This window comes from Cricetulus griseus, chromosome 4 (genome assembly GCF_003668045.3).
Source record: "Cricetulus griseus strain 17A/GY chromosome 4, alternate assembly CriGri-PICRH-1.0, whole genome shotgun sequence".
NCBI classification, from domain to species: domain Eukaryota; kingdom Metazoa; phylum Chordata; class Mammalia; order Rodentia; family Cricetidae; genus Cricetulus; species Cricetulus griseus.
Genome location: NC_048597.1, coordinates 228,439,005 through 228,452,386, shown reverse-complemented (window position 1 = coordinate 228,452,386; position 13,382 = coordinate 228,439,005). Strand labels below are relative to the sequence as shown.

The 13,382-nt window shown below is 49.4% G+C and overlaps 1 protein-coding gene across 6 annotated transcripts in view; it reads right to left on the bottom strand.

Moving 5' to 3' along the window:
* Positions 1–13,382, bottom strand: part of Trak1 (trafficking kinesin protein 1) — a 107,532-nt gene that overhangs the window by 37,638 nt on the left and 56,512 nt on the right. For all 6 annotated transcript variants that reach the window (XM_027415429.2, XM_027415430.2, XM_035444071.1 and 3 more), the window contains one exon: positions 6,933–7,009. In XM_027415429.2, the coding sequence (XP_027271230.1) occupies positions 6,933–6,983 (51 nt within the window). In that variant the 5' untranslated portion in view covers positions 6,984–7,009. The remainder of the gene's footprint in view (positions 1–6,932; positions 7,010–13,382) is intronic.

Genomic DNA, 13,382 nt, shown 5'->3' with positions numbered 1-13,382 from the left:
GGATGGATGGATGGATGATTGGTTGGATGGGTGGGTGGATGGATGGATGGATGGACAGGTGGATGGGTGGGTGGATGGATGGACAGGTGGATGGGTGGATGGATGGATGGATGGATGGATGGATGGATGGATGGATAGACAGGTAGATGGCTGGGTGGATGGATGGACAGGTGAATGGATGGACAGGTGGATGGATGGGGAGGGGGCCAATGGACAGATGGGTGGGTAAACACGCTCCCAAATAAAGCAAAGAGCTGGCAGTAGAAAAGCGGGCCTCTGTAGCTCACATCAGGCTGGACTGTATCGGGACATGTTGAGTTCATCATCCTAACCTACAAAATGAAAATGTTTAAAATAACTAAAATGTGATTGCATCTGTTTTGCTTGTTTCTCTTTCTTACTCAGATTTTATTTAATTTTATATATTTTTTAAAAAAAGAATTTTCAAGGTGCAGAGAAACCGTAGCAGCTGGTCATACTTCAGAGGCAGGGTTTAGGAACAGGATGTTTTGCTAGTTCAGTCATGGCAACAGTTAAGACAGAGCAGACCACACAAAGACAGGACTACTGCCTCTGTGGGAACAAAGATGTCCCCAGTAGGGGACAGATACCAACTCCAAATCCACGTCAGATGGGAGGCTGGTAAGGAGAGACGTTCTAGACCACACCACTTCAGTCTGTGCCGAGAGGGTATGGCTCAGGGGTAGAGCTTCTGACTGCACAGTCTATGCTGAGCACCCTGTTCACTTGCTCTAGGAAGTGAGATCATAGAAAGGACAGGCTGTTGCAGTGACGGTTGGGGGCTCTGACTCCACGGGAGGCACTAACTACCCTTCAGGCCTGGATATGTGTTTTCTCCAGAATCAGGAATACTATAGCTTTGTTCAAACCACAGGTGAGCTGAGAAATCGATAGTTATTGCAATTGATATCTTGTTCTTTGGGAATAAGATAATAAAAAGTTCAAAACACACGTGAAAACGAGTCAGTTTCTCACAGACCACTTTGCAGAAAGGGACACCAGCATGGAGAAAGGCAAATGCTCTCAGGTCGTGAGACATTCCTGTCCTCTTCTCCCGGAAGCTGGGACATCCCCTTTGCAAATGCCCCATCTCATTGGTCTGGAATACCCGGCCCTATGCAATGGGCGCTTCAAGTTTGAGACAGTCCCCTTTGCTGACCATGGGCTCAGTCATGCAGCAGCATGCTATAATTAAGAGCACTGACTGCTCTTCAAGAGGATCCGGGTTCGAGTCCCTACACTCACAACCTTTTTAAACTCCTGTCTCGGGGATTTGATGCCCTCTTCTGGCCTCTGTGGGTGCTAGGCACACAGTGCAAGGCAGGCAAAAAAACACTCATACACATGAAAATAAGCCTTTTAAAAAAAAATCAGAGAAAAATAAAAACTGCTCATCACAGATGGGATTATCTGTAACTTCCTAACTCTGTCTGGAGACAAGCAAGCACCAGCCACCAGTTAGAGCAGAAAGGGCCTAGTGATGCCTGCTCACCTGTGATGCTGATGAACCAGATGCATGCCTCACACCGGAAACAGAGCACTAAAACAATCTACTACTTACACTGATTTAAATGAACAAACAACAGCTCAAAAGTGAAAATATCAAAATCCCTCCCACGCAGCACGAGTGCCATTCTGCGCTCAAGCTCTGGTCTGTGTTTATAGCCGCGAGCCTTAAATACCGTAAATACTCTATATGCAGCCCCACCTCGCTTCTTCACCGTCACTTAGCAGCTCAGCACATGTGGAAAGGGCTCTTCACACAGCCAAGGGACACAGTGACAGCCCAGGCAATCAGAGTCTCAACCCTGCACTAGTCCACAAGGGCCACGGGGAGACGAGAAGAACCCTCACCGGTGTCTCTTTGTCACTTCCCAGACTCAGTGCCTACGCCTATTAGCAGAGGGAAGGACTTGAAGAACAGTGTGACTGAGGCTGCCCAGGGTTTGAGGACCCAGAAGCAGACTTGGGGTTAGAATTAAGTCAAAATGGTTTCAGTCCTCTCACCGGCAGCTAAAATCGCAACCACAACATCCAACTCAGGCCTGTTAAATAAATTCCCCACTAGGACAAGCGCCCGGCCCAGACGGGATGGTCCGCAGTGCTCAGCACCCATCACTCACTTCTGATCCCATTCCTCACTGCTTTCGCCCCACCAGAGCCGCTGATTTCCACAAGAACAGAAGCCAGTCCCCAGTGCAAGGAGCACTGCAGGCGGTGAGTCAAGGAGCACTGGAGGACATGGAGCACAAGGCTTCCCAAGGGACAGAGAGGGCTGGCACCTAGGAGGGACGAGGGCAGCGAACAGTCCAGGAACAGAAACAAGGCTGTGACAACAAAGAGGAAGAACTTTGCCCCACTGGCCACACCTCACACCTGAGGGTCTCTGTCCTCTTGCTCTCCGCCCTACTGAGAACAACTACCGCAGGCCTACACTGGAAATCTAATCTTCATAGTAATTACCCAGGGCATGTCTAAGGCAGGAACAGCAAGAAGGGACCGAGAGCTCCTTACAGGCGACAGGAAAACCTGAAACTGCGGTACCATCTCCTGTCTCTCTTGTCTAGCTTTCTTTTGCCTTTTGGGTGTCTGCTATTGTTTTGAGATAAGAACTACAGGTATGCAGCCCAGGCTAACCCCAAATTCCTGATCTCCCTGCATGGCCACACCTGGCTCTGTCTAGGTTTATCCAGGCAACAGGCTACCTAGGTTTCTTTTGAGAATCACAGATATGAGGCAAGGTGTATGTGTACATGTGTGTGTGGGGGGGGGGGTGAGTGTGTGAATGTATATGTGAATGTGTGTGTGAGTATGTGTGAGTGTGTGCATGTATGTGGGGGTGAGTGTGTGTGTGTGAGTCTGTGAGTGTGTGCATGTGTGTATGGGTGTGTGTGAGTGTGTGTGAGTCTGAGTGTGTGCATGTGTATAGGGGTGTGTATGAGTGTTGGGGTGAGTGTGTGAATGTGTGTGTGGGGTGAGTATGTGTGAGTGGGTTGTGTGTAAATGTGTGCATGTGTGGTGTGTGTGTGGTGTGTGTGAGTGTGTAGGGGTGTTGTAGGGGTGAGTATGTGTGTGTTTGGGGGGTAAGGAGTCACCTCTTAAGCATTTAATTCTAAAATCAAGAAAACAGCCAGGAAATGAGCTTGGCTTTAACCTCAGTGGCAACTAGAGACTATAAATAACTAACTCAGGCCCCGGAACAAGCAGTCAAAATCTAGTTCTTTATTCTCTGAGAGATGAATCAAGGTGGCTTGAAAGCCTACAACCTGATATTGGTTGGCCCTTGTTACCAACACACACTGCAGGGCTGGCTGGCACTCTCCCTGCAGAGGCTTAGCCTACCTCCCACACTTACAATGACTCATCTCATTCACCAATTTTAGGATAAAAAGGATAACTATGGCCAATGGAAAGCACACTGTTACTGGGGCAGAGAGGTGAACTCTGGGTACATTCCCAATACAACTAATCAGGGCAAGCTTCAGGATCTCCTTCCAGTGAGGACCCTCCCCAACATGCGTGCACACGTGCGCTCGAGCACACACACACACACACACACACACACATACAAAACACACACACACACACACACACACTCACAGACATACAACATACACACAAAGACACAAACACATACACAGGCACACACACAGACACACACACACACACACACACACACACAGACAGACACACAGACACACACTCACAGACATACAACATACACACAGACACAAAGACACAAACACATACACAGGCACACACACAGACACACACACACACACACACACACACACACACACACACACACACACGAAGCTCAAAGCTGCATTTGTACATTCCTGGGAAAATCCTGCAGCACCCCTGAAAGAAGCAGGCCAGGTGTGCAAACCAGCATTCCTGAACAGAGGCACACAGCCCAAGCAGGCACAGCCTGGGGTGACTATCATATGACTGGCTGTGGCAGGCAGACTCTAAGACGCCCAGTTCCAGAGAAAGGCAGGGACTTCCTTGTGATCACATCAGGGCCAAGGACAAAGGGAGCAGTTACTATTTATAAAACACAGAGGTGCAGACATGATTGCCTATCAAAAGTAAAACAGGAAGGAACACAAAGAGCATGGGAAGAAACTGCTCTATAGACATGACATTGTTTCCACCAGTGCAAACATTTTCAAAGGGGAGCTCATATTTCATACAGCCATGCTTAGCTAGAAAATTAAACAGGGAAAAGTGAATTTAAAATGACACAGTCTCATGTAGCCCAGGCTAGCCTCAAACTCACTAGATAGCTAGGGGTGGCCTTGAACTCCTGATCCTCCTCTGCCTGGAGGTTACAGGCTTGCACTACCAAGCCTACCCAAAAAGAGAGTTCTTCACACAGGGCAGCAGGGCCCAGGTCATACTCTGAAGGTGGAAATGTCCTCCTGAAAACCCAACAATTGGTATTACCAGAGCCTAAAGAATAGCAAAGGCAAATAGCGAAGAAGCTTATTCGTATCAGGAAGGGAGTGGTTATGAACCAATGGTGGAAAGTCTTTGGGATCTTTTGCGTCAGTCCCTCAGATTGGGGCCCCTCCACTGTTAACAGTTTCTACTGTCAAGAGCGTCTATATAATTAATGCAACTGGTGGGCAACACTTAGCTGCTTGTCAAATTTCACTCCCAACAGTGCAGCAGGAGACACATATCCCACTGAAGGTCTGTGAAATCACACGGCAGGCGCTCTGACCAACACAGCAGCAGGGCACAGACGACGGGTTCCAGAGCAGCTTTGCTAGTCCTGTGGTCTGTAGTCAGTGCAGACTGAATGTGGAATACTCTGAATGCTACCCCCAGAAGCTCTACAGGCCAGGAAGCAGGGGAAGCAATCATGGAGAGTGTGATATGGTGGCAGAAGCCAAGGACTTAGGACAGGGTGAGGGCAAACCCCACTATCCAGGCTCGGGAGCCCAGAATAAAGATGAGGGTACAGATGGAGAATCCCCCGGAGACTTGGCGGCTGCATGTACCTGGGGTTAGGGGCAGACGCCAGAAACACTTCCTCCACAATGACACTGCTGGAGAAATGGATCCCTCAGGGAAGTGTCAGCTAGGCTACTTCCAAACCCAAAAACCCAATGGTGCAGTCAAGTGGACCTGCTGCTGGCCCACACCAGCCACAAGAAGGTGGCAACTGTAGTGTCACCAGAAGGCCAGAGGCCAGCATCTCAAAAGACCATCACATAGTCCCAAACCCTGATGCCACCTATGTGGAACTCAGGTTCTTTTCTCCTCCTTCAGAATAGAACAGATGTGTTCCAAGATAAGTGAAAATGTCACGTATACTGAAGGAAGAAACAAGGCAAGAGAGAGAAAGTTATGAGGGGTGAAGGGTGGAGGGGGCGACAGGAGCCCTGAATCCCACCATACTGTCTGGGCCTGCCTGTGCTCCAGCCTCATCCGCCACCGCCTGTGGCAGTCACAATGCACCGTGTCTCCCCAAGACCTGACCCTCTTCCTGGGGAGATGCTAAAGAAAAACCACTGGACCCAGAGTCCCTGAGATTCCAGGAACAAGGCCCTAAGCTACCGATCCATGAAGGTCAGGTCTGTGGTGAGGGCCAGTGTTGGGGGGCGGCACTGTTAGGGTCTGGCCTAGACCATGGATCCGTCCACAGCTCTTGTGTTTTGAACATATATCCCCCAGCTGGTGGTGCTGTGGCAAGTTGAGGAGGCGGGGTCTGGCCAGAGGCAGCAGGTCACTGGGCTGGCTTTTGGAGGTTGTAATCTGGCCCTAGGTTCTAACCACCCACCATAAACAACCTCGGTCTCATGCTCTCACTTCCACAGAAGAAGCCCTGACTTGCTACACTGAGATCCCTTGAAACTGTGAGCACAAATAAAAGCCTTTTCCCCTCAAGCTGTTTCTGTCAGGTTTGGTCACAGGGATTAAGAAAAAAAAAATTACAATACTTCTCCCCAAGCCCTGCCCACCGTGGCCTGCTGACACACAGGGTGTGTCCCCGTGTCCTTATGGAACTTCACAGCCCCTACTCACAAAGGAAAACAAACACTGAGACTGACTGAGAGCGTCACGGTCTCTGGAGGGCGTGCAGCCTGCCTGGCCTGAGTGACTTTCCCAAAGTCAGGCCTCTCAGTCCTATTTGTTGCTTATGCTTCCAAGTTGACACTGCATTCCGCTCCACCAGCCGGACTAAGAAACGGAGTAAAGTACATTCGGAAGCCTAAACTGTCTTCCCCAGTACACGGTTTAGGTTTCTCTGATCAGAAACTGGGTGTTCCAACAAGCACTTCAATGGCATTGTATTTCTGTGTCATAAATTCATCATATCAAAAATCTAAGAAGGTGTGTCTAACTTGTGGCCTGCCGACTGACGGCACACATCCCAGGGTAGCTATGAATGTGGACTACCACACTTGTAGATGGCAAGGTCATACTGCAAGTCAGAAGGGTGCACCACCCCAAACTAAAATATCAGCGGTGCATGATGGTACATCCCTGTAATCTCCGCTAGGAGTAGAGGTCAGAGCACAAGGAGTTCAGGGCCAGCCTCAGCTACACATCGAGTTGGAGGCCAGCCTTGGCTTCACAAGATTCTCTTTCCAAGCAACACCAACAAATCAACAGGGGGAAAGACCTAGGCACACAGTTACCAGTTAAAAGACAGAGCTACTAGGTGTGATGGTGGCTATCTTCAATCCCAGCATTTGGGAGGCCAAAGCAGGTAAGATCCCTGTGAGTTCTAGGTCAGCCTGGTCTACACAGCAAGCTCCAGGACAGCCAGGGCTATATAGTGAGATCCTATCTCAAAATAGATAAATAACAAAATGAAACCTTGTCCTAAAATAGACAAGGAGGCCACGTGAATCCGTCCCCTATAAACAAGCCCTTCACCTTCCCCAGACACTCACCTCCTCAAGAAGCCTCGTGACAGCATCTATGTCATTGTATGTCTTAGTCATCTGGCCAACTCTTTCAGCGCATAGAACTGTAAGAAACAGAAGGCGCAGTGAGATGCTGATGTCGGGGAGCTGGCAACAGGTGGTCCACGGACCACGGCTCCTCAGCTGTGACCACAGACTCCACCCACACTGTGCTTGGCATCACTGGGCTTTGCCTCCATGACCCCGGATTGTGGATTACCAGGAGGCCTGAGGACCCACTGACCATGCAGGCCCAGCAACATCAACAGTAGCAGCTTTCAGGAGGAGGCTGTCAGTACAATCATTAAACAACAGTCTTAAGCTGGCAACTTCACAGGGGCACACACACCTTCTTCTTCCTGACTGGCCTGAATTCTAAAGCTATGCGCGGTTTCTGTATCAGCAGCAGCGGGGTACTGGCTTTGAAAATCGGCTCCACAAACATGGCTGCTGCACACCAAGCACACCAAGCACACCATTTCATTACACATCCAGCTCATTGCGCCACGAGAGACTCATGAACTGCTTCAGGACTGGCCTTCTCATCCCCTTCCACTGCTGGAGGAAGGCTTTAGTCTGCTAAGGTGTCTAGGGTTGCTTGACTTCGATCAACGGCAAGAAACGGATGGCTCAAAGCACACCAAGTCTCAGGGCATTCGCCCCCCTATGACTGCATTTGGATTAGGGTCAATGAGAAATGTTTTGAAACTGTCACTCTGGGTTAAATAGAAGTATCCTAAGAGCTCTTCACTTGGTAAAGTAGCAAACACAAGGACCCTGGCTCCACCCCAGAACTTATGTTTAAAAAAAAAAAAAAAAAAAAGATTCCAGGAATAGTGGTATCAGTTTGTAATCCTTGTGCTGTAGAGATGGAAGACACAGGACACTGACCTCTGACCTACACAAGCACCCCCCACACACACACAGACACACAGACACACAGACACACTCCTTCACAGTGATGCTATGTAATTCTACGTAACATAGTCCCTGGAGGATAATTCTATTAAGAATGAAAGCTTTCTTAATGACCCTCAGCCACTGATAGCTTGAGAGAGGCACCTGGGACCCACAGCCTCTCACCAAGCCACACCCGGAGCTGCTGCTAGAATTCAGTATTCTCTAAATATTTCAGCAGTGCAAGCAGAGCTGATCCTAGAGATGAGCTCAGAGAAACCTTATCTCCTGGAATGATTTCCTAGCTCGGGAGAGCCTGAAATCTGGTTTTCAATCTGAGGCATCAGCGTTGGAGTAAAGAGCCAGGCCCTCGGCACCCTCTCTGCACAGCCTGCCCTTGCCCGCAGGCCCCTCCTCCTTCGGGGGAGCAGACACGGCCTGGCTCTAGAACCTTTCCCCTTGACTTCACACTGGCAGCATGGGGATGGAAGGGAGATGCGGAAGGGAGGCTTACACCTGCTCTAACGTGGTGTCCGTGGACTCCAGCTCCAATTGCCCTGGATGGTTCAGTAGCTCAAGTCAACAAATTGTCTCTGTGTGAAGACTGCTGTGCCACTAGCAGCACTTTCTAATGAGCAGCTGTGAGGTTCCACGTGGAGGAAAAGGTCCAGGGTGTGGCAGTCCCACCATTCTCCCGTTTACACTAGGGGCACCAGGAACATCACACAGGACTCAGGACCACTGACGGAGCCCAACTACCCAAGTAAACTACCCCAGTAAAAACTACCACTTGCTCTAAGCAAGGACTATATGAAGTATTGCAGTGCTTATGCTACACACACACACACACACACACACACACACACACACACACACACACTGATAGTACACAGAAAGGAAAAAGAAAACAGCGACCACAAAAACACCAACATTTGGGTAGGATCACAGGCTTTAATTTTCTTGTTCGTGCTTTAAAATAATTCTAAAAATAACTGTAGTAATGTTTCCCAAGTGAGGGAAATAACTTAAGTATTTTTCAGGAAATACACAGTTGGCTAATGTAAGGACATGGGACCCGAGCTGACTTTTAAGACAAATTAATAATGGCAGCAAGTGTTTTCTTAATTAACAGAGAACAAAAACTGCACATTTACCGGGTACAACCAGTAAGATGCTGACCACATCTGAACACGGTGCACAGATGGATCCAGGCTGCTCTGTAGCCTTTACAGAGCATGCTCACTGAGGTCAGGTGCTGACCACATCTTTGCTGTGTAGCTCATGCAATCCTCAGAACAGTTCAGAGGCAGCTGCTCACACTGTTTCACAAATCAGAAGCTAAGTAACTTCCCTGGTGTCACACAGCTGGGAGCCGCAGAGAGCAGTAAGATGCACCCAGGTGGGCAGCTAACCTCTGTGTCTGGTAAGTTGGACCCTTCCACATCAGCCCTTCCCAGCAACCCTGAAGGGGACACTTCCACACGGAGAATGGGACACCAAGGGCACTGTGCAGGTCTGTTTTGTGGCCAGAGAACAATCTACAACAGTCATACTTTGGTTTTGCTTGGGTGAGTTTATTAAGTGTACACCTGGCCACAGTGAGAGTGTGCTCGGCAGATGACAGCATCGTCAAACCGGGCACTCACAGCACCCAGCGGAAAACAACGGGGGACACTGAGGCAATCAGCGGGAGTTTCTGGTTGACCTTTCTTTCCACAGACGATCTTCCCACGGCCTCGCATTCCCACTGTAGGCATTTTTATATCACACGACACATGACGGCAGCACTTGTTAGAAACGGCTTGCCTTCTAACTGTCTGCAATGACACAACCCATTCACTCTTAGGATACTGAGTTTTTCTCTTCCCTCCTCAACTCATGCCCAGAGAAGGGGCCTTGGAGGACATTTGACACAAACACACTTAGGTCTGACGTGCGGCAGGGCAACCCGGCTTCCACAGCCAGCTCCTCTGTGAGCCCAAACAACACACAATAATTTGCCCACATAATATCCATCGCAGGTCCAAGAGAGTAAGGCTGCACTGTAGGAGCAGAACCTTGGCCAGTCTGGCTCCTAAACTAAACAGGGACACCATAAAGGACAAAGCAAGCCAGGGCCAGCAGTCAGTGTTCGGAACCTGCACAGCAGAGGGGAGAGCACCCCGACCTTGGAGGAGGTGTTCACAGAAGGTGGGGGCAGGGAACCCTAGGTCCCAGGCAGTCTCCCTAATTGCTGGGTCTTCCAAAAACTGAGGGGATGGACCAAGACTAGAGAGGTGAGGAATGACCAAACCTACCTTTAAACTACAAGGTGAGTAAACAAGGGCCCTGCACATGACATACCATAAACTCGGGTCAAGTTCTCTCTCCACAGGGCCCCGGGCCATGCTATCAAATAAATGTATTTCCACCCCAAACTGTGTCCAAAGAGAAAGTACAGGGGCAGCTACGAATCTCTATAACAATGAATACATGTATTTTCCATGCAGTGCACATGGAAATACAAATTCAATTTCCACTGGTCCAAATACTAACAAAGGTGTTAACTGTATCCTGCACCAGACAGCCAGGTAGACATACATAAACATCCTCCACCTTTTGTACTATTACCAATTCTAAATGACGCCATCATCCTGCACTAGCCTCAAGAACTGCTTGGGATGCACAGGAAATAGGTCAACTTAGGAGAGACATTGGAGATAAACAGTTTGAAGGTTCCGGGGATACAAGCCCGTTCTAAGAGCTGAGATTGTTAGCCAGGCATAGAAGCATGTACCTGCGATCCCAGCATGCAGGTTAGCCAGGCCTACACAGTGAGGCCCTACCCTGCACCTGTCCCCAGAAGCTAAGGATCCTGGATGTATGGGCCAACAGGAAACCATTAGAGGGTCTCCATAGGGAAGCATCAGTGTGTGGTTGTATGTCAGAAAACACTTTGGCTCGGTGTGGAAGGATTGAGTGTAAGGCCCAGAGCAAGCCCAGTGACCTGTGTTAAACCTGCTCAATTCTTCCAGAGGGCTCCTTCCTGTGTGACAGTAAATGAACTCCTTTACGGGGAGACTGTGAGATAAGACTGAGTAGGAGGTAGAGTAGAGTGTAGGCTCTTTCTTCTGGCTGGGACACAGCCAGCAAAAGCAATCCATCCCCGTGCCCGCATCAGTAGCAGGATAGATAGGCTGCCAATGAAACTGATGTTCTCGGGACGGTCATGGCACTGTAGAGGGAAATTGTGACCATAGTACTAACCACTACCAGAGCAGGGGGTGTCTAGTGAGAGACGCCCTCCAAGGAGCTGGCTGGGCTGGACTGCCTCTGAGAGATTCCACTCTGAAAGGCTGGAAGAGACCAAGGCTTTCTTTTTGGGGACTAGCCCTGGGCTGGCTGACCAGAGTAAGGGATATCTAGGACTAGGTTGAGGTTCTAAAGGCTTCTTGAATCCAAAAATCAATGTGTAATATTTATGTAAATTAAGCCACACAACCAAATGATTTTGAGAATACACGCTGGCAGACCCCAGCTCCCCCACCAAACGCTAAGCATCTGTGTGGGTAGGACTTAGTGACAAGACCTGACTCACAGGAAACTCAGGAGTGACGTTGGCTGAGACACAAATCCTACCAGGGAAGGCAGCAATGGCGGTTGGGGTCACTGGGTCAGACACAGGCTGGCAGGAGTCGGATGAAGAGGGGTGTGCAAACTAGGTGCTGCCTGACAAAGGCTACAGCAGTCAGCAGAAAGTTGGGGTGCTGGGCAGTGAGAGCTGGGGGGCGGGATTTGTGCACCGAGGGTAGGGTGGGCAGCGAGGAACTCGCAGATCCATCATTGCCACCAACTCTTCTCAAGGCACCTTGTACCATGTCACACATTACATTAACAAACCTGACAACAAACTCCTTGACACTGGGGCCTCACTGGCTGTCTTAGAGTTGAGAGACCTCACCCTTCATCTGTGGGATGACTACATGGCTGCCGTCACTTCTTAGCCTGGCTCTGAAAACACCCCTCCTGTCAGTGACAGCATCTGTATATTTGGGACATGAATACATAAGTGAGTATTTTACACATATGCACATGTGTGTGTATGCATGTGTGTACCTGTGGGTGTGTGTATATCAGCAGAAGTAGCCCTAACCCTCAAGAAAACGCCGTTTCCTCATAACTCAAAGACAGACCATGCAGCCAACATCTATGAATGAAGGCCATTCAGGACCGCCGGCCAAATCTGCACGTGTGGCTGGCTACCTGCACTCTGCCTTATGTTTTTAGGTTGCTTAATGAAAGCAGGTTTTCCACAAAGTATGCTTTAACAGCCAGGTTTTACCGCCCAGAAATTTTGCCTCCTGTCACTTACACCTTATCATCCACTCCTTAGAAAACTGTAAGGAGTGCAGGCCGGCCAGCAAGATGGCTCAGTGGGCAAAGGCACGTGACGCCAAGCCTGGTGACCTGGGTTCAGCCCCATGATACGTGTGGTAGAAGGAGAGAACTGAACATTTTTAAATTGAGACATCCTGAATATGCATTTAAAGCAGACGTGTGCCCTAGAAATTCGGATATGCCCCATGGAGGCAGAGGAGCTAACTGGTGTGTGAAACAAGAGCCATCCGTAAGCCATTGGCTTAGCCCCTCTCTGCCAGGCAGGTGTCACAATGAGAACTATTGCTACAGTGCGGCCCTCGATCCACCAGGAAGCAAGCTCGATAAAGCCTACGGTCTGCCCTGTTCACACAGGTGGAGGGTGGAGGGTAGAGGCCCAGAACCTGTGAGCCTTAGCCTAAAGGCTCCCTGTTGAGTCACACACATGCCAAGTTTCCAGGCCTCACAAAACAAGCTTCCAGTAAAGCTTGTCTACATGCCTTTGATTTAACATGTCCATGCCCTGCTTTAAAATGTCCCCAGCTTCCTGTGACAAGCAGCCTCCATACACAGAATACCCAGGACTGACCTCCTCTGGTGCAGTCAACCCTTCCCACCTTCTGGCCAGGAATTCATGCCCGCTCTCCACCAGGCTCAAGCATACCTGGTGATGCCACCCTAGGTCTGCCCTGGCCTCCGCACCTGTTATTTCCTTCTGGGAAAACTGTCTTTCCCTCACGTCTCCATCAAGAACTTATTTCCTGTTCTTTCCATACCCTGGCAAGAAGGAAGTCCCTCTGGCACCCATATCTCACTTCTCATGCCCATGTCTGTGAAATGGACCAGAAAGATCTGATGGAGAACCACTGGCCACCAGGGCATCTTTGCATGGGTATTGTGAGTGGGTGAAGAGTAGCCACCACAAGAGACACGATAAGCTGGACATATTGCACGCCAGGGACACCAAGACTCTAAGAAGTTAGATTGCCTACAGTCACAGAGTCTTTCACATATCCTGAGTACCTACCAGTGGGAAGTGAAGACATGCCTCTACCTAAACTTGAACATGAGTGTCCATGGCAACAATAATCATTACATGAAAAAAAGCAGGAAGAATATACATTAGCTGGTGAATGAACAACGAGTGGTGTTTCCATACAGTGGACTATTGCTTAGCCATGAAAA